Source organism: Paroedura picta, chromosome 2 (genome assembly GCF_049243985.1).
Source record: "Paroedura picta isolate Pp20150507F chromosome 2, Ppicta_v3.0, whole genome shotgun sequence".
Lineage (NCBI taxonomy): Eukaryota > Metazoa > Chordata > Lepidosauria > Squamata > Gekkonidae > Paroedura > Paroedura picta.
Window position 1 is genome coordinate 158,652,909 of NC_135370.1, and position 20,591 is coordinate 158,673,499.

General features: G+C 45.1%; 1 protein-coding gene across 1 annotated transcript in view; it reads right to left on the reverse strand.

Annotated features, from left to right (window-relative positions):
- The window catches only part of NRDE2 (NRDE-2, necessary for RNA interference, domain containing), a 31,079-nt gene extending 11,000 nt beyond the window's left edge, over nt 1–20,079 (reverse strand). Inside the window, exons 1-7 of the mRNA XM_077323476.1 lie at nt 19,947–20,079; nt 16,151–16,259; nt 14,412–14,606; nt 11,520–11,666; nt 9,123–9,579; nt 6,951–7,356; nt 3,504–3,637 (exon numbers count right to left, since the gene is read on the reverse strand). Coding sequence (XP_077179591.1) covers nt 3,504–3,637; nt 6,951–7,356; nt 9,123–9,579; nt 11,520–11,666; nt 14,412–14,606; nt 16,151–16,259; nt 19,947–20,025 — 1,527 coding nt within the window. The 5' untranslated portion in view covers nt 20,026–20,079. The remainder of the gene's footprint in view (nt 1–3,503; nt 3,638–6,950; nt 7,357–9,122; nt 9,580–11,519; nt 11,667–14,411; nt 14,607–16,150; nt 16,260–19,946) is intronic.
- Between the last annotated feature and the right edge of the window lie 512 nt (nt 20,080–20,591).

Sequence of the window (20,591 nt, forward strand, 5' to 3'; positions counted from 1 at the left end):
TAGCCTGGAGAAAATAGAGTAATCCCTATCAGCCCCTGTTTTACCCTGAAACATCAGTCTAAGCTTTAAAAATCTAACTTTTCCAGCAGCAGCTCAGATTCTGGATTGTCTGCTGGGAGAAGAAAAGCTATCAAGAACACATATTTTAAAAGACTTGCAAAGATTGCCAGCTACATTCACTTCAAGGCAAAAGTTCTAGTCAGGTTCTAAACTGCACACCTGCATCTATATAAACACTCAATGGGTTAGATCCATACTAAATTGGGATTTGCCAACAATTTTCCCATCTTGCCACAGGACCCCCACCCCTGCTGTTCCTCCAGGTCTCCCATCCCCCAGGAGCACCAGTTTGTGGAGATCAGTGGGAGCCAGGAAAGTCCCACCCCACTGATGAAAAGTTCAGCCTGGCTCCAACTCAACTGCAAAATAAATTACATTCTATGATCTGCAGCATAAACTAGCCAAATTGGTTTCCAGGTGAGCAAGGTAAGGGCTGGGAAGCAGTAAGAAGAACAGGTGCGACAACAAGCCCAGCTCTGCTAGACTGCCTGGGAGCAGCTGCCGTTTGGCTCCCCCCTCCCTCCCGGAACTCTCCCCTGCAGCAACCATTCGATCTGGTCATTATGGCAGAGTTATATAAGAGCTGGCAGCTGCATGTCGCTCTCTTCCCTCTGCCCTTCCTACCCAGTCTTCCTTTTGGGTTGTGCATTATCGCACCTTGGAAGCAATCGGTTTGACTTTGCAAACTGCCTGGAATGGAGGGGAGGGGAGGGGAGGGGAGGGGAGGGGAGGGGAGGGGAGGGGAGGGGAGGGGAGGGGAGGGGAGGGGAGGGGAGGGGAGGGGAGGGGGAGGGGAGGGGAGGGGAGGGGAGGGGAGAAACATGTTTGAAAACAAAATCCTTGCTAAAGCTTACGGCTGAGGTGAGCTTTGTGCGAAGGGCCTTCCCAACTCCTTACTGCCATGCTAAGCAAACATGCAAAGCAAACATGTCATCATCAACTGAATAGCAGTTCTTAACTGTGCTTAACAGCGTAGTTCCCAAGCTAAAACAATTCCGCAGGGCTTGCAAAAGGGAGCTCTTCCACCAGGCATTCGGTTGAGACCAGGCATAACCAACATCTGCAGGGCCGCTGCCCCCTCCCTCCCTCCTTCCCTTCCTCCCAGAAATCCATCAAGGTGTTCTTCTCCTGGACCTGTTTGTACTATTACTGTTGTAATGTTGTACTGTTGCCACTGTTCTTATCAGTTAGTAATATTAATGTTATAGTTATTTATATGTATGGATCGTTTCTTGTACAGATTTATGTAAACCGCCTTGAGCCTTCGGGGAGGGCGGCATGTAAATGTGAAAAATAAATAACTAAATTAAAATATAAGGCTGGATGCAACCAGGATAAAAAAGTTAAGTCACTGAAATGGATCGGTCTGCAGCGTAACAGAAAGGGGCATGCAGCCGTTGATTCTTTCCGTCTCCACATTTCAGGCATTGCATTCAAGGTCTGGAGGTCCCTTCCAACTCTATGATTCTATGATTCTAAGGTAGCCTTGAAGCAGGGAAACCAGGGATGAAACAGCAGGGATGAATATAGTCAAAGACGTGTCCCCCCAGTGACATTTCCTTTTTCGGTCTCTCTTGCGCTCCAACTTGGGAGATGAAAATATACTTACTACCAATATATTTTAAATTTAGACTTGCTGGAATTCGCAACTATAAATAACAAAGCAGCCCTAATATGCACAAAAGAATATTGCTCCAAGCCTGAATTCAATTATTGTGCTATTTATTGCCAGCTCAGGACACCGCTGTCAAGGCCTACAAGGTACGCACTCATAACTTGTGCCAGATGCTTGAGATGACAGGGGATGGCCCACTGAATGAGCTGCAAGGCCTTACGATGCAGGCCTTCCGGGTTGCAGCCATGCTTGCAGTCGGATAAAGAGCCTTGACACAGCACCTGGGTTCCATTCTGCCCCTGGCCTAGTATTCAAGAAGCAAACCAGAGGTTAATCGCCAGCATCTCAGAGCACCACCCACTCGGGCCAGGAGTGGGGGGTTCATAATAATCCATGAATAAGCCCAATAGTCACAGCATGGTGCTCCAGGCTCCCTTGCTATTTTTTTGTTTGACTGTTTGCCCAGACAGGAATACAACTTCAGAGCTCCATGTGCATCAGTGAGTTTCTTTGGACTACAAGCCAGCCTTGTGCAGGAAGTTACACGCAGCTGTTCCACTTCTTACTGTAACCTCTGCACAATACTAACGGCGTGGAACATACTGACTGAAATCCAGCCTGCAATTACGACTCTGATGGCAAATAAGCACCCTCCACCTAGCCACCAGATGATGGGGGCAAAACTAGGCCACTGCTGGCAGCAGCTTTCCATTGCTTGTAGGGGGCTGATGCAGTGGCCTCTCACAAAGCACTTCCCTGCAGCTGGTACAGACAACATCAAGGGAATTGACACCCAAGTAAGTGATAAAGCCACCCACAGACACAGTCTCTCAACCTGAACGGCACTCCCTTCCCTTCCCTTCCCCTCACAGGTTTCCTCAACAAGCTTCAGGTGTTACATCAGCACAGCATTACCTGCCAGAAAGCTAAGCTAACCAGGATGAGAAATCCGCTTCAGATCCAAGCTCACATTGTAGGGAGGAGGGAACTGTATTGACTGCTGACAGAATAAGTGCTGATGTAATTCTTCATTGAAGTTGAGGGGGGAGCCACGCTTCTGAAGATAGGGATTACTCTAATGGGCATGTGTACCCAAGTCTGGGCCCAGTTTCTTAACTGTAATTAAGAAACTGAGGCTACAACTAGTCAATGCTTTTGATGGGAGACCTCCAGAGGACCCCACCCCCACAGAGAGAGAGAGAGAGAGAGAGAGAGAGAGAGAGAGAGAGAGAGAGAGAGAGAGAGAGAGAGAGAGAGAGAGAGAGAGAGAGAGAGAGAGAGAGAGAGAGCGAGCGCTTTAATCCCGTAATGGGACAAAAGTGGGATGTAATAAATATTTGTAGGGGGGGAATCCCCAAAACAAATTGCGGCTACTATAATAATGGACACAGATTTATTTATATTAATAAACATCTATACTCTGCTTTTCTCTCAAAAAGGTATTCAAAGCGGCTTACGCAATCATTCTCTCCTCGTCTGTTTTAAGTTCACAACAGTCCTGTGAGGTAGGTCAAGCTGAGAGAGAATGGCTGCACCACCCTTATGCAGAGTTTCCTTTGCAGAACGAGGTTTCCACCTTGGGTCTCCCAGATCCCATTCTGGCACTCTGGCCACTGATTCTCATGTCCATCATCCGACAATTCTCACGAAATTTGGAGGATGTATCTTAACCCAAGAAACTAAACTCTGAGCCTTTATGGGGTTTCTTGTGTTGCTTTAGGACACAAGTCTGGTGACAAACAGAAGAACTGAAAGAATTAGCAGGAAGACAGGCAGGAGTAAGCTATGCAAAGGAACAGGGTGGGGGGAACTGAATGCTTATTCCTACCTGTGCCCTTGTCGGCAAGTCCTTCACATTATCAGGTTTAAAGAAGGTGAAGTCCATCAGGGCCTGGAACAAAGAGATAGCTTTCTCTGTATGGCCGGCCTGCCTGAGAAAATGGCACTGCTGAGTGGAGATGGCTGGAAGGAAAGAGACACAGTGTCACATAAGGAGGGCTAGAGATTGAGGGCCAGAACACTGAAGAATCCTCTTTGCTGATCTGACTCTTCATGATTCTGCACAAGACTGAATTGTAACCACCCCATTACACAAGAACAGCTAATGAATTTTAAAACTGATCAACCACCTTTTGATCAGTTACACTGAATTTGCATGTTACCATTATGGATAACTGTTTGATAGGATGAATGATTAGGCAGCTCCGTTGATTACATTGGTAAAACACCATTCATTGCTAGAAGGAAAAACAAAAAGAATTTTTTTCTTTTACAATCCCTACTATAAAGTGCCAAGAGTTGCCATAACTTAGAAGACTTTTCAAAAAACATGTGATAGCTATAATACTGGAAAATATCTTCCATGGACAGAGGCAGTATTACCCTGGATACTACATACTGGTGGAAGAAGAATTGGTTCTTATATGCCGCTGTTCTCTACCCGAAGGAGGCTCAAGGTGGCTTATAGTCGCCTTCCCTTTCCTCTCCCCACAACAGACACCCTGTGAAGTAGGTGGAGCTGAGAGAGCTGGAGCTGTCCCATGGGATGGTGGTGGCAGCATGGAGGAAGATTAGGTGGGATTGAACGAAAAAGATGACCGGATCCAACTCCACTCATTCAATGCATTAGATATGCAGAAAGGGGAGGACTGGAGCTAAGTGGCAACGTTTATCTTGGCGATGAAGGGGAGAATAGAAGCTTGTATTCACAGATGCATTTCAAACCAGACCAATCAGCCTGTTTGAAGGGAGGGGAATCACCGCATCACGTTAAGTGTACACTTGGAGTCAGCATTCAAAAGCGAAGATGCACTTTCAGGTTGCTTCCTCTGTCTCTGTTTTCCTGAGCCTTACAATCCATCTGCCTACAAGCTGTAGGTGGTTCCCAACCTTCCTAATGCCGCAAACCTTTAATCCAGTTCCTCATGTTGTGGTGACCCCCAACCATAAAATTATGCAAGTGTTCTTTCGCGGAAATGAAACCAAAACTGACCAATGGCGTGAAGATCCAGTGTTCATGATTGTATATAAATTGTTCTTTTTCTGGGGTTTCTCAGTTCAGTTCTGCCTCTTGTCCCACCATGCCAATCTTGCTCTTTTCCGCTGCTCCAGACAGAAGAATGCTCTATCTCACCCCCTCACCAAGCTGCTCGCCCTGCCGCGACCCCTCTGAAAGGGTCATTAGACCCCCAAAGGGGTCCCGACCCCCAGGTTGAGAACACTGTGTAGCATTTCTTAATTCAAAATGTTAAGGATTTTTGGATGCTGAGGGTTGTGGCTCAGTCAATGGGATAAGGCGGCTCGACCTTCAGGCCCCTCCAGGTCCTCCTGTTTCCCCCTTCCCTAATGATCGGATAAGCAATATCAGAGTTCTGCACTAGATGGCACGATCCTTCCTCACCCCTTACATCTGCTTTCAGGCCTCTTCTAGCACTGACCCAAGGCTGTCCTCTGAAATCTGGCATACCTCAATAGTATCTTCATAGCAGAAAAAGGGTTTAGGCATAGTTGAAAATGAATGACAATTTTGTAATTTTCTTAATAAGTCAATGGGACATTGTCAAGTTAAATCTAGCCCAAGTTGGAGGTATGGCTAAAAAGGGCATTAACAAATCCTCAGAGATTTCCAGCGGTGTTATTTTCATACTCGCGTCAAAACAAATTCCCTCCAGCACTCACAGAGTTTTGTGCAGCGGGATTACAAGAAACGGGGGAATATAGCCACAAGATTAACCTCATTAGAAGATTGGAAATATTTTGGAAGGATATTGTTGACCTGATGCCAGACCATCTCTTCTGGCAAGGCACAGTTCCGTTCTAGAAAGGGGCGTCAAAGGTTTTTGGAACCAGCTGGTCCAATTCAAAACAGACACTGGGTTTATTGTAGATCCTTTTAGTTTTTCAGCCCACGGCAAGTCCCTCTGTGGCTCATAAGTGGGATGTCCTAGTCATGGGCCACGAGTGGAAACCGACAGCTCTGCATGCTGTAGCAAGCGACTGTGAAACTAGCAACTTTCACCCAACACAAGCAGAGAGCCACAAGCTAAGCCGCCCGTTGTGCAAGTTGTCTCCCTTCTTACTCGGTGGACTCCTATCGCTATGTGAAATGCAGCCTGCTGTTTCTCACAAGGTCCCTAGGAGCATTGCCATTCCTCAGAAAGGCATGGGAAAGGACTGTGGGAAACGAGAGGGTTTACATGCAGCCATGTATTCATTACACTGTATTTATCAAATTTATACTCCACTCTTCCTCCAAGGAGCTCGGGATAGAAAATGCAATACTCTCCTTCTCCGTTTCATCCTCATAATAACCCTACAGGACAGGTTAGGCTGAGTCTATGACTGGTCAAACATCAATCAACACGTGTCAGGGCAGAGCAGAGGGTGTGAATTGGGTGTCCTCAGTCCAACACTGAACGTTACACTACAACAAATCTAATTCCAGTAGCAAAACAGCCACAGAACAGCTGCAATCCAGTAGCAGAACAAGCAATTCTTGCCCAGAGATGTCCTTCTCTCCCAGGCAGAATACTGGACCTCTCTTCTGAAAAGATCTAAGATCTGTTTAATCAAACGGCAGGTGACAAATAGGCTAAGTAAATAAAACTGAAGTTGCTCCATCCCAAACGAATCTACCTTCACTGGAGGGAGGGGAAACAAAACATTGAATCACCCCACATTCAACCATTCTCTGAAACCATTCCATATCAAAAACCGAAGCCTGCCTCATAACCTCTTCTTTGAATTGCATCAGGCCTTCTATAATCTGACCTCCCAGGTTCCCTTCTGGAAGGGGATTATTTGTCCAGGTGTCTCAGGTTAGGACAGAATGAACTAGTGAAGAGCAACAGTCTGTTTCAAATGAGTAGCCGTGTTGGTCTGAAGTAGCACAATAAAATCAGAGTCCAGTGGCACCTTTAAGACCAACAAAGATTTATTCAAGGCGTGAGCTTTCAAGTGCTTGCACTCTTCCTCAGACTATGACCTGGCCATTATAACAGTAGGAATATATAAGCAAAAGTTAATCCTGTTACATTAGTAAACTGTGTCACAGCATACAAATATAACAGGATTAACTTTGCCTTATATATTCCTACTGTTATGATAGCCAGTTCGTAGTCTGACGAAGAGTGCAAGCACTTGAAAGCTCACGCCTTAAATACATCTTTGTTGGTCTTAAAGGTGCTACTGGACTCTGATTTTATAGTCTCTGCTTCAGTGTGCAGAGAGCAAAGAGATTCTTGGCTTTCAAAAATGACAGATATGATGATCTTACCCAGCATGGCTCTTTCTGTGCCAGGCAGGGCGGGATGGGACACCATGCTTCCGTCCTGCACTGCGGACAGAGTGCTCAGGCATTTTCCATACAGGGCGTGGACTTTTGAAACGACAAAGGTGCTGAACTGACTCTGGCAAAACAAGAGATATTTCTGCCACAGGGCTGGGTTGTTGGGGTGCAAGAAAACCAATTTCTGCCATTCCTTGATCACAGCCGACGGCTCCCAGAACTCTGTGCAAAGCTTCAGCCGGGCAAGCTTTAGGTCAACGTCGTTGGGGTTGCTCTCGATAGCTTTCTCCAGAATAGCCAGCTTCTTCTCTAGGACTAGCTTGAATGACCTCTTTCTCTTTTCTTGTTCTCCCTCGCCGATTGAGTAACAGCTGGGACCTCTCATGAGTTCATCCTTAGGGGGGAAAAAAACAGGGAAAGAAAGCATGAAAGGAAAAAAAAACTGAGCACAGGAATACAGTTCTGGAAAGCCCCTTGTTGATAGCAACCTTTTGGCAAGGGGTGAAAGGGCCAGCAGACTCAAGCTCTGACAAATGACGCTTCCCAAGACATGGAAAAGGTGCTTTTTCACCCCTTTGCTTCCACAGGAGCCACTACTGAAGCTCTGGGGAGAGTTTTCCCCTCATGTGTATGTCCCCTGCTAATCACATGAACCTGACTTCAGTCGTGTGTCTCAGTACTGCCGACTCTGATTGGCAGCAGCTTTGCTAGGCTCCCGGGCAGAGGAAGGCTTTTCCCAGGTCCTGCTATTTGGGATCCTTGCACTGAAGATCCCAGGCACTGAATGAGAGACCCTCCTCCCTGAACAGCATGTACTCCACCAGTGAGCCGCAGTTCCTTGTTATGACAGAGGTTCTGTTGTTGCCCAGGGTGAGTGTACGTCTGTTAACAGACTTCCTCCTCTGACTTCAGCAAACAACAGGCATGCGAATTAAAGGAAAGGGCCTGCCACAATTGCTGTTCAGGCTGGGGAGGAAAGAGCTAAGAAACCCTTTGCATCTCAGCTGGCACAGAAGCACACAGATGAGAACATTTGAAGTATTTGAAAGGTTGTCATTTGGAGGAGGGCAGGATGCTGTTTCCGTTGGCTGCAGAGGAGAGGACACGCAGTAATGGGTTTAAACTTCAAGTACAACGATATAGGCTAGATATCAGGGGGAAAAATTTCACAGTCAGAGTAGTTCCGCAGTGGAATAGGCTGCCTAAGGAGGTGGTGAGCTCCCCCTCACTGGCAGTCCTCAAGCAAAGGTTGGATGCACACTTTTCTTGGATGCTTTAGGATGTTTTGGGCTGATCCTGCGTTGAGCAGGGGGTTGGACTAGATGGCCTGTATGGCCCCTTCCAACTCTATGATTCTATGATTCTAAAACAAGGGGAAAGGAAGAGAGCTGGACTGTAACCCTTGACTTGTTGTCAGCTTGTGTTGCTATATTAGTAATTTATTTTAAGTATAAACTGCCTCAAGCAGGACTATGATGAGGTCACACAGAACCTTCCTCGATAAATAAATCAACTTGGGAGGCCTCTGCGCAAGACTCTGGGGAGCTGCTGACGGACAGATGCAGTATTGATCCTGACAGATCAGATGTTTGGCTCAGTAAATGGCAGCTTCGGGCGTTCTCATGCCACAGTGCTATGGTCCTTGCTCACCTGGAGCTTCTTCCCTTGTCACACACGACCCAAGACAGACTAGTGGGCCATAAAGCTGCTGACCTGCATCAAATTTAAAACATTTGAGAGGAAAACATTCTGCAGGAACACACACAGGGAAGGTAGCTGGGTCACTTAAAGAACAACCACGGTGGATTCTTCACTCACTACATAAGCCTAGTTTGCAATCTGCACAGCCAGCGTATCATCATTAAGTGTCATTCTGGTTGGGCTGTCAGTCTTGTACCTCTTTTAAGGTCTTCTGGCAGACTGTTCACCTCACTGCCCCAAGCCTTTAAAAAGCAGCACACATGCAATTATTAACTCATCCTCTGCCAAATTAAAGGCCACAACCATTTTAAGGACAGTTGCCAAACCATTCCAGGGATTGGTGGGCAAAGTGCGGGGCAGAGGGTGCACCTGTACCGAGCACAGGGAGGGAGTTTCTCTACAAAGTTTTCATCCTCTCACTACATTCCCCTGCAGTTCCATATCTTCACACGCACTTACTTGAAACGAAATAAAATCCATCCACGTTTTAACATCCGTAGGGTTCTCTCGGACCTTCTTGTTATACTCTTCCACTTTTGACTTTACGCCAGAGTAATCATTCTCACCGATCACTTGTGGCGTCTCCTGCCTCAGTGTGTCATGCTCAGGGGGGCCCTTTCCTTGCAGCCATAATGTGGTCGATGGATCATAAACCCCAAGAGGGTTCACAGAGTTCGTAGCAGGGTCATCGTCTGCGGCCAGTTGCGAAAGCGGGATCCAAGAACTTGAACGATACGGGGAACCGTCAGTTTTACTATGAACTGGAAAGCTATCGATGTGCAGGGACTTCAAGCCATCTTTTGTGAAGTAGCGCGGAGGTCGACGGAGGGATTGCTTTTTCCCTGCTGAATTTTCCCAAATGATATGTTGCCTCTTCCGATCAAGGCCAAGGCAGAAGTCACCTCTCCTCTTGTACCTTTAAAACCAACATGGTAAAACTAAGTTCTTGCAAGTCAGTGGGCAAAGAGGAAATAGATACTTCTCAAACTAGCCATGGATCCTCAGGGTATTATAGTATGTTTTGGATTAAGTCGCAAGGCACAAACTGATCTTGATGAATTGGGGGTTGGTTAAAGCCCTGTTACCTGAATGCAATTATTCTGATACCCCAGCCCTGTAGCTCACTGAGCTCCTCCTACTTCTGGGTCAAGAGATCCTTAGGAACAGAATAGGTCACAACATTGTATTTATTTGTTTCTTTATAACATTTCTTTGCTGCCTTTCAACCCAAATTAGGTCCCCTGAGGCAGCGAGTATCAAATCATTTAAACATTTCAGCATTAACACAACACTGAAAAAGTATATATAAAATAAGTCAGTAAAAATATACAGACATGACACTGAACACTGGGGAGGAGGATCGATAACAGATATCGGGGATGCGCCAAATAAAACAAAAAAAGTCTTCACTCACTGGCAGAAGACAACCATAGAGGGAGACACATTAATTTTCTTGGGGAGGGAGTTCCGAAATTTTGGCACCATGATTGAGAAGGTCCTTTCTGGGGTTGCCGAACAACCAATGCCCAAATAGTTGGGGGGGGGGCATTCAAAGCAGAACCTCCAGTGATGGCTGGAGAGGACAATGTATGGTAGAGGCAGTCTTGAGGTGTGCTGTCCCTAAGCAACAGAGGGCTTTAAAGGTCAATACTAGCTTCCCAACTGAGTTCAGAAGCACAGGAGCATATAAAGCGGCCTTATACTGGATCAGACCCTTGGTCCATCAAAGTCAGTATTGTCTACTCAAACTAGCAGTGGCTCTCCAGGGTCTCAGTCGGAGGTCGTTCACATCGCCTGCTGCCAGATAAGTGGAGATACCGGGAAGCCAGTGCTGATGGAATAAGGCTGAAATAATATGGTTCCTATGATCCACTCTGTTCTGACTGAAGGATTCTGTACCAACTGTAGCTTCCAGGCAGTCTTCAAGAAGAGTACATTCCAGCAGCACGTCATGCAGCACAGTGGCAAGATGTCCACTCTGCCCCAGGAAGGGCTACAGCTGGCTCACTAGCCACAGCTGGTGAAAATCACCCCTGGCCACAGCTAAAGGTAAAGGTAAAGGTATCCCCTGTGCAAGCACCGAGTCATGTCTGACCCTTGGGGTGACGCCCTCTAGCGTTTTCATGGCAGACTCAATACGGGGTGGTTTGCCAGTGCCTTCCCCAGTCATCACCGTTTACCCCCCAGCAGCAAGCTGGGTACTCATTTTACCGACCTCGGAAGGATGGAAGGCTGAGTCGACCTTGAGCCGGCTGCTGGGATTGAACTCCCAGCCTCATGGGCAAAGCTTTCAGACGGCTGCTTTACCACTCTGCGCCACAAGAGGCCACAGCTAGAGGTTTGTAAATAGAAGGGGGAAGAAACAGAAAATGCCCTCTTCTCCTCTGTCCCCTGCCACTAAGCTGTTTACCGTGAAGAGGGAAAAGCCGGGTTTTTAAAGGCCCTGCTTTATGCTCTTTGCGAACTGCCACAAACTGCCTTAAAATTTGCACATGTTCATAGCAGCTCTTCTGTTTGCAAACCTTGTCGGATCTGAGGAAGGGAGCCTTGACTCTCAAAAGCTTGCTCTGTTGGTCTTTAAGATGATACTGGACCTGAATATAGTCATTTATCATCACGGTAAAACAGATTGGTGGAGAAGTCAGAGCGTGAAGTGGGATCCAGTTTCAAATCCCTATCCCGACTCAGTGATGAAATTACTGGGCTAGTGGCACGTTCTCCCTTTCTCAGGATTATTGTAAAGATAAAATCAAGGAAGGGAAAACCTCATACACTGCTCTGATTGTCTCAGTGAAAAGGCAGGATAAAAAGGGAATGATGACCCTCATTGCCCATAACAACAGTTCATTTCATTACCTTGCAATATTCCCTCTATACAGGGACTTGTACTGCCAGTTTGCTGGGTCTGGCTTCTTATCTGTTCTGAACACTTCTGATGTCAGTCCCAGAATATCATCAAGCCAAATCGAGTGGATGTTCACATCTGAAGGTTTGTCTCCTAAACTGCAAAAAAGGGGAAATTGTGTTTCTTAAATACACAGAAAACCCCACCATTATAAAACAAAAAGGATTAAGATTCCCACAGTAAATGACTAGACATAAAAAAAACAGCTGTCCCATGATGAGAAAGTTGGCATAGCAAAAGAATGAAAGTTACTGCTCAAGCAATATAGTACATATTCCAACCAGACCTAAGGGACCCTGGATTAGATTTAGTTTAAGAGTTCACTATTTCTCACAATATTTTAATCTAAAAATTTCTAATTTTAGTCTGATTGTTCTTCATTTATAGCTGGTTTACAAGAGGCTTTTACACATACTGAACTGAAATAGAGTCTATTTTTGTTGTGCTACTTCAGACCTACATGGCTACCCACTTGAATCTATTTACATACTGAATTGATGTGCAATTACACAAGCCTTTTCTAGTTGTTATTTTGCTAGTTTTATGGTTGCTGACTATTTTAATGTCTATTCTGCTAGTACTGGGATATTGCTTAGATAGAGCCACCACGATACTTGACACTTACAGAGGAAGAAGGCTGAGTTGTATGAATCCACAAAAACAAGGACTCCACAATTAAAAGGAGGCATTAAAAAAGTTACTACTTCAGTGTGAGGGTAAAAACAACAACTGATTAAATTTACTAGCAATGATACAGCAATTAAAAAGGAACAGCTATTCATATAGCTATTCATATGAATTCTGAAAATATGGTGACCATGCCCCACAATCTTATCTTTTTAAACTGGAGATAGCGGGAATTAAAACCAAACCCTTCCAAATGCAACACATATGCTCTAGTAAGTAGAACTGCCAACTCACAGTAGGAAAACACCTGGAAATTTGGGAGGTGGAGCCTGGGTAGAGCTGGGTATGGGGAGGGAAGGGCTTGCAATGCCGTCAAGTGCACCTTCCTAAATAGCTCTAAATTGCCTGGAAATCAGCTGTAATCCCAGAAGATCTCCAGCTACCATCTGGAGGTTGACTATTTATTTATTTATTTATTTATCATACTTCTATACCGCTCTCCCCGGAGGCTCAGGGCGGTTTACATTACAACAGAGAAACCATACATAGAACAGTCTGTAGAACATGTACATCGATAACCAACAATTGCAACCAAACACAACACAGTATAACAGTGAGTAGTCGTAATACAAACAGGTCCAGGGCTTGTTGATGGGATTCTGAGGGGGGATGGGGGGGGGGAGCAGGGGCCCTTGGTCGCTGTAGATTACGCCTGGTCTCGGCCAAATGCCTGGTGGAGGAGCTCCTTTTTGCAGGCCCTGCGGAACTGTTTAAGCTGTCGACTAGTGAGCCAAGCCCATTCCCAAGGGCATGGCAATAAAAACACAAGTCTGGGCTCTCAGGTCCTGAAAGCAGACTCTGTCGTTCCCAGCCCAGCCCCACCTTCACCACAACTAAGTAGTTAAACGTGTCCCGTAATATTTCACATTAACTTATTATATTCTTGAGCTCCTAAGTGTTGCACTTCGTTGAGATACCGCAAAGTAATGAGAAGATGCTCAAGACCAGAAGTGTCAGACGTATGGCCCATGGGCCGGAACTGGCCCGTCTAGGACTTTTATCCCACCTGCAAGACAGGGATACAAGGGGGGGAAGGCAGGAGGCTGCTCAGTCAGGCAAAAGGGTACACACAATGAGATGTGTGCAGTCAAAACTGTCAAGAAGTAGAAATGACTAGGGAGTGGAGAGAAGAGGTTGAGCTAAAATAGTGTGGGGAAAATGGTAGTGAAGGCAAAAAAAGAGGCGGCATGGTGTTTCCCCCCTCCTTTGGTCACAGCTCAGCAAGGACTGGTGAAGCCACTACATGGAGGGGGGTGGGGGGTGGAACTGAGCAGCACCAACCAGCTTCAGGATTTTTCAAAGGTCAACCATGAGGGGGGCTGGCAATAGTGGGTACGTGGAGCAGTGGTTTGCTGATAAAGGACCAGGGCCAGTGTGGGACAGAGGAGGGGGAGGGCTGGTGGGTGCAGGGGCAGTAATATGGCTGCCTTGTATATGTCACTCTGAAGAGAAAGACCCCTGAAGAAGAAGAGTTGGTTCTTATATGCCGCTTTTCTCTACCCGAAGGAGTCTCAAAACAGCTTACAGTCGCCTTCTGTTTCCTCTCCCCACAACAGACACCCTGTGGGGTAGGTGAGGCTGAGAGAGCCCTGATATCACTGAAGAAGAAGAAGAGTTGGTTCTTATATGCCACTTTTCTCTACCCGAAGGAGTCTCAAAACAGCTTACAGTCACCTTCTGTTTCCTCTCCCCACAACAGACACCCTGTGGGGTAGGTGAGGCTGAGAGAGCCCTGATATTCCTCCTTGGTCAAGAACAGCTTTATCAGCACCATGGTGAGCCCAAAGTCAACCAGCTAACTGTATGTGGGGGAGTGCAGAATCGAACCCGACTCACCAGATTAGAAGTCCGCACTCCTAAACATTACACCCAGCTGAGGTGGGTGTGTGGATTCCCCAGTAAATAATGTTCTTTCACTGCTAGGAATCAATGCTTTTGCTTGTATTTTGAGCAAAAAATAATATTGTTAATTGGGTTTGCCTGTGTCCTTTATCGCTTGTATATCAAGCACTTGGCATTACATTTATGACAACATGATCTGGCCCAACAAAATGGGACTTAAATCAGATCCAGCCCTTGTAGTAAATGAGTTTGACATCTCTGCTCAAGACCAATGTACATGCAGTGATAAATAGTAACAAGGCATACTTACGTACTTTGATTCTACTCCTCGTTTCCCTTTGTTTCCACTATCTTCTTCAGCCTCAGTGTCTGATTTTGAATCACTGCTGCTGTGATACTCCCTGCTCCTTTTTTTCACTTTTTTGTGATGTCGCTTCTTTTTCTTTCTTTTCTTAGCTGGCTTCTGGAAATTTTCACTAGCTTCAATTTCCCCAGGTAATTCCAAATGGCTTACATGCAAAAGAACAAAAATTAAGAATGAAGCCAACTGCAGTAGTAATAAAGTCTGCAACCCAATTCTAAACATGGGAAGAAGACAGAAAGACCTCCCATGGAACGTTGGAATAACTTTGGAGAAAAATATGGATGAAATCTGTCCATAGGCTAGAAAGAAGGCAGAGATCTGAACTTATTGAAAACAAATCTGAATAGGTAAAATAAGTGATAGGAACTACCACTGACACCAAAAAAAATTTTTAAGTAACTTGGTCCCTCAGTCCTAATGGCTGCTTTAGGCATGATGACTGGGATGCATAGACAAAAATGCCCTATCTAATCCCAGACACAGCTAGCAGGCATTCCTCAGATCACAGAGGTCTGTTTCCCATCCACTATGATCACAAGAAAAGCATCCTATGACATCCTTGTCCAACAGGGCAGTGAAGGATCACACTTAATATGCTTCTGTACATTGTGGCTACTTCATACATCATATATACAGCATAAAACATCCTTGTGAATTAATTCTACTTGGCAAACACGTTCAAGGCCATGCTAAAACAACAGAAATTTCCAATACGAGCAACAGAAGGGGTGTGTGTGTGAAATAATGTGTGAAATATCCTTGCATCTTGTATTCTTATTAATGAATTATTTAGGAAATATTTATGCCGCCTCTCCTGGGAATCTGCCCAAGGCAATTTACAGTATACAACATAATCATAAAAAACATAACAGCCTCTTGAAGCAAAGTTTTTAAAAGTTCCATCCACAGAACTGCCACACCAGATTATGGATGGAGGGCCTGTTCTGACCACACTCCCCTCGTTGTTAAATAGTCTTTAATTTGAAGCACGTTGGAAGGCATGTAGAACACTTCATGTCATCCTTTGGGTCCCAGCCAGTAAGGTTAGGTTACTGTTTACTGTTTTGACAAAATATGGCCCATGCTTACCTTACTAAACTCTGTACAAGAACCAATCAAGAATCTTATATATTACTGTAATTAGTGGCAACCGACCCTGTAGCTTTCCCAAACATAGTTCCCTTATGGGTAAAACCCTGGATTTTCCTCCCCATGCTTCACACAATAAAAGATCAAACAACCTCACAGCTAGGGTTGCAAGCTCTGGATTGGGAAATTCCTGGACATTTGGGGATAGAGCCTATGGAGGATAGAGTTTGGGGAGAAGGGACAACTGTGCCATATAATACCATAGAGTCCAACCTTCAAAGCAGTCTTTTTCTCCAGGGAAACTGATTTCTGTAGTCTGGAGATCAGTTGTAATTTTGGGATATCTCCAGCCCCCTCCCCCACCCCCACCCCAGTGGCTGCCAACCCTATTAATGATGACTGCTGAGCAACCATGCTCCCGGAAAAGTCCTTAAACACGATCACCAACAAATGAAAAGCTACCATACAATTCTCATCTCACTGCAAAACAAGGAATTTACTATCCCCTAAATGGGAGAAAAAGAACCTTTAAATAATTCAGATAACTACAATGTAGGCAAAATCCTATAAGCAAATGAAAGCTGCCAAAGAGCACACTACCTTTGCGGTGGGGATTTCTCTGAGGCAGGGTCTGTGACCTCTAAAGAGTGCTGGTGAAGTCTCAATGCATCTTCATTCCGGAAGCTTGCGTTGATAAGCCAGCTCAGTTCTGCCAACACAGAAGAAAGGCAAATCAATATAAAGAATTCCCACTATGTTCTGTAAAGCTGGGGATTTATTCAACCTGCAGACAATACAGTTTACAGCAAATGTGATTAGGACATCAATAACACTCACGAATTACAGACTTTGGAAGTTTCATGAAGGCATGTTCTAATACTACAAACAAGCGAACTGCAAGGACTTGTAGAAGGCATCTAATTTTCCCCTGCATACCCCCCTCCTGTGTTATTTCTCCTTTTCCTCTCCACATCTTCTCCCCTTTCCCTGCTCCCTTCTCCTTCCCACTTACCAACCAACCTTTATCTGCCACACACATCCCAGTCTTCAGCTTTCCTTTCATCCTTCCCCATGACAGTTCTCCACAGGAAAAGTTAAGTCGCGGTCTGCAAGTTATGCAGTAGCAAGTTGCTTGTTTGAGCTATGTAATGGCTGTCTCCAAGCCTGGACATGCCAAGTTGTGCAATGGAAAGTCATCAGGAAAGTCACATGGTGGTCACCATCAAGACTGGATCTTCTTCCCTCCATCAAGGAAAGTGGCAGAGGAGGGGGGTGGAGCCATTTCAAGGGATGTTTTGACCTTGTGACTCACCCGTTCTCCTCCCTACTTTGACTTACAGAAACCCAAGGTTAGAAGACTCAAAAATGGGGTTGTAATATCTTGTTGTTGTTGTTATGTGCGAAGTCGTGTCCGACCCATCGCGACCCCATGGACAATGATCCGCCTTCCTGTGACTCCATCCAGCCACCTCATTCTCTGTCGTCCCCTTCTTCTTTTGTCCTCGATCGCTTCCAGCATTAGGCTCTTCTCCAGGGAGTCCTTCCTTCTCATGAGGTGGCCAAAGTATTTGAGTTTCATCTTCAGGATCTGGCCTTCTAAAGAGCAGTCAGGGCTGATCTCCTCTAGGACTGACCGGTTTGTTCGCCTTGCAGTCCAAGGGACTCGCAAGAGTCTTCTCCAGCACCAGAGTTCAAAAGCCTCAATTCTTTGACGCTCGGCCTTCCTTATGGTCCAACTTTCGCAGCCATACATTGCAATTGGGAAGACCATAGCCTTAACTAAACGCACTTTTGTTGGCAGGTAATATCTAGCAACCCCAAAATGATCACTGAGATTTCAGAACGTAGTCATGTAAGAACTAAGTGGGCATTCACTTCTCAAAGTTACAAATGTTGTTTCTCTTAATCTGGAGGGCTTGAATTCCCCAGTGTATGTTTTAGACTTTCGATCTTTCTGTAGACCTGGGACTTCCCTTTGGTTTGTAGAAAAATTCTTCCCTGACTGTCTCTGACTGTGGTATGTGGCTTTTGTTATTCACACTATGGATGCTTTAGAATTGAATATACAATACAGAGAAAATAGATGCCTTCCACCTAATGGTAAAACAGAGTTTTACAGGAACCGTTTTAAGGACACTTTGACTATACCACACAATCTCAGACATCAAATATGCATTTGTCATCAATAACAACCACATGGCATCCAGCTGCCCCCATTCGTCCTGACATGTCACCATTTCATTTCAGTCTTCCTTGCTACCTCCCGGTATGTCAATAATACAGAGCAAAGGCATAGACATATAAGGATGTATACTATGTTATGTGATTCAGGAGCAAAATGTTATGCAAAAACTAGAAACTGAAAGTTTGGTTGCTATTTTGGGTAGCAATCCTATATTTGGAACAATATTAAAATATTGCCTTTTCGAACAAAGTTCAGACTGTCTACCAATCACATTGATCCAGTATTTTTAGAATTATTACTAATTTCATATACCTGGCAAGGAGAAAGTAAGATACATATTTTATCCTTAGGACTCCAGCTTTATAAATTGAATCCACTTTTCTCTTTCCCCATCAGTTGCCTAAAGCATAACTATTCCTCAAGAAAGAATTTTGTTTATATATATATTTACAACAACACTTAGCACAAAGTTCTACAGATAAGAATTTGATAAAATTTAACATTGCCTCATATTGTAAAGAAGTCCTTTGAAAGACTATGTACTGATATCTGCATTACTACCAGGAGCAGACTGCTGTGTTTTCCTGCTGTCCTATGTTTTAAAAGGTCCTCCTCCCTTATAATTACATGGAATGAATATTCCCTTACTAAATACCTTTAGTTTGTCAAATCCATGAAGAGACATGGTGAAGCACAACAATATTTTGGAAACACATAGACTATTTATCTAAAATATTTGGGGACATATATAGTTTAGCAATTTGCATTTAGCCCATATTGGCTACGTTATGCATGTTTCTTTGTAACACTGTCTATCAGAGATTTTGAGAAGCATGCAGAGTAAAAACATTTTTACAGCACCATCCTAAGAACACTCCCTTGGGAGTAAGCTCCGGTGAATACACTCAGGTAGGGTTCAAAGTAGAACTCTTTAAAATTATTTTCTTGGGCCCCAATCTTTGTGTACTTGAAAGTAAGCCATACTGAAGGCAAGAGGAACTACCAAGAGAAGCTACTGACCAATTCTCAGAATGAGTACTTAGAAATAGGTCAATATGTTGATCATGCTCATATCTTTTGGGAACAAATAGCACAGATAAAATAAATATTCCATGCAATCCAGATACAATATTATCTTCTTACAATTTCTGCTGAACTAGGATAATCATTTTGCATGTGATTACAGCTGCCAGACTGGTGTGTGCTAAACAACACCCCAAAGGTCCAAGACTGGTTATCTAAAATATGGGAAATGTATACTTTAGTAAAACTAACTGCTTACCAAAATAACAAAGATATAGGGAATTTAAAGCAATACAAAAAATGTCAGTAATAACAGTTTAGATTGTAATCCTAAAGTTTTTGATAGTCTCTATAATGACACAATGTATACCTTTACTGTTTTGTACATACAATGTATTTTATGTAAAAACTTTTTAAAAAATTAATAGCTTAATATTTTTGGTAACCTCCTTTCTCTCGCAATCACTGTCAGCATTGGGTACCATCATTCCTTCTCTTGAAAAGAATCACATCTTCACGCAAAATGTTACACCCTCCCTCCCAATAGCATCTCCATGTCAGGGAACTCCTTCATTTGCTGAATTCCTCCCTCCTTAGTAAAGGGTGGGACTGTGAGTCGAGTGGTTCCTGAAAACCTGAGATACCAAACACACATTTGTGAGGACTAAATGCTCTCATTTGACACCAAAAACGAACAGGGAAAGGCAGATAATCACAGAATGTAGAAACATGGGGTAATTCTCCCTCCACCCTGCTTTCTGGCATGAGCACAGGTTTGCCAGTACTGGGTTGGGAAATATCTGAAGACTTTGGGGTTTGGACCTGGGGGCGGGCGGGATTTCGGGCGGGAAGGACCTCAGGGGAGCATAAGGCTATGGAGTCCACCCTGCAAAGCAGTCATTTTCTCCATGGAAACTGATTTCTGCAGCCAGGGGATGAAGTATAATTCCAGGGGATCCCCAGGTCCCACCTGGGGACTGGCATCGCTATTTGAACAGCAAAACAAGGCAGCTGTCAGCATCCCTCTGCTTATGCATCAGCAAGTGGTTTGCCATATGAAAAAGACCATTTGGAAAGGGCAAGAAACTCAGGCTTTTTATGGGGAGAGGCGAAGGAGGGGCTGGCGGACCCAAAGGTAAACTGGCGGGCCAGTCCATTTGGAGACGAAGGGGGAGGGCAGTCCGTTACCTCTTTTGGAGGCCTCGCTCTCGTTTGCCGGCGTCTCCCCGGACTTAGCGGCATCCGCAAACGCGGGGAAAAGCGCCATCGCGGCTGCCCACAGGCTCCTCGCGAACCACCGCCACTCGGGTGTCCCCACCAAACAAGCGGGGATGAGACAGACAAGATGGCGCCCGTTCCTCCACTGCATGCTGGGAAATGTAGTTTCGCCGGACTTCGGTCCCAAAATGGTGCCCGCTGTTGGATACCAAGAAGAGGCCGTCCAGACTGGTGCTAAATGCTATCGTGGCTCTTTTGACTTGGAGGTCTACGATACCGTGATAACTAGGTACGTGGGATAAAATGAACAAGAGACTAGTTCTGTCTCTTTTTGCCATTTATTTTTTTTTGGGTCGTCTGCAGCCCACTTCGGTCCCCATATAGCAGGGGTAGTCAAACTGCGATCCTCCAGATGTCCATGGACTACAATTCCCATGAGCCCCTGCAAGCATGGCTCATGGGAATTGTAGTCCATGGACATCTGGAGGGCCGCAGTTTGACTACCCCTGCCATATAGCATGGATTTGTCATTTTACGCAGGGGTCAGGATCACCGACACCAGGGTCTGAGAGCCATGAAATATAGGATGTACATAATGAAACAGGGTTGTGTAAA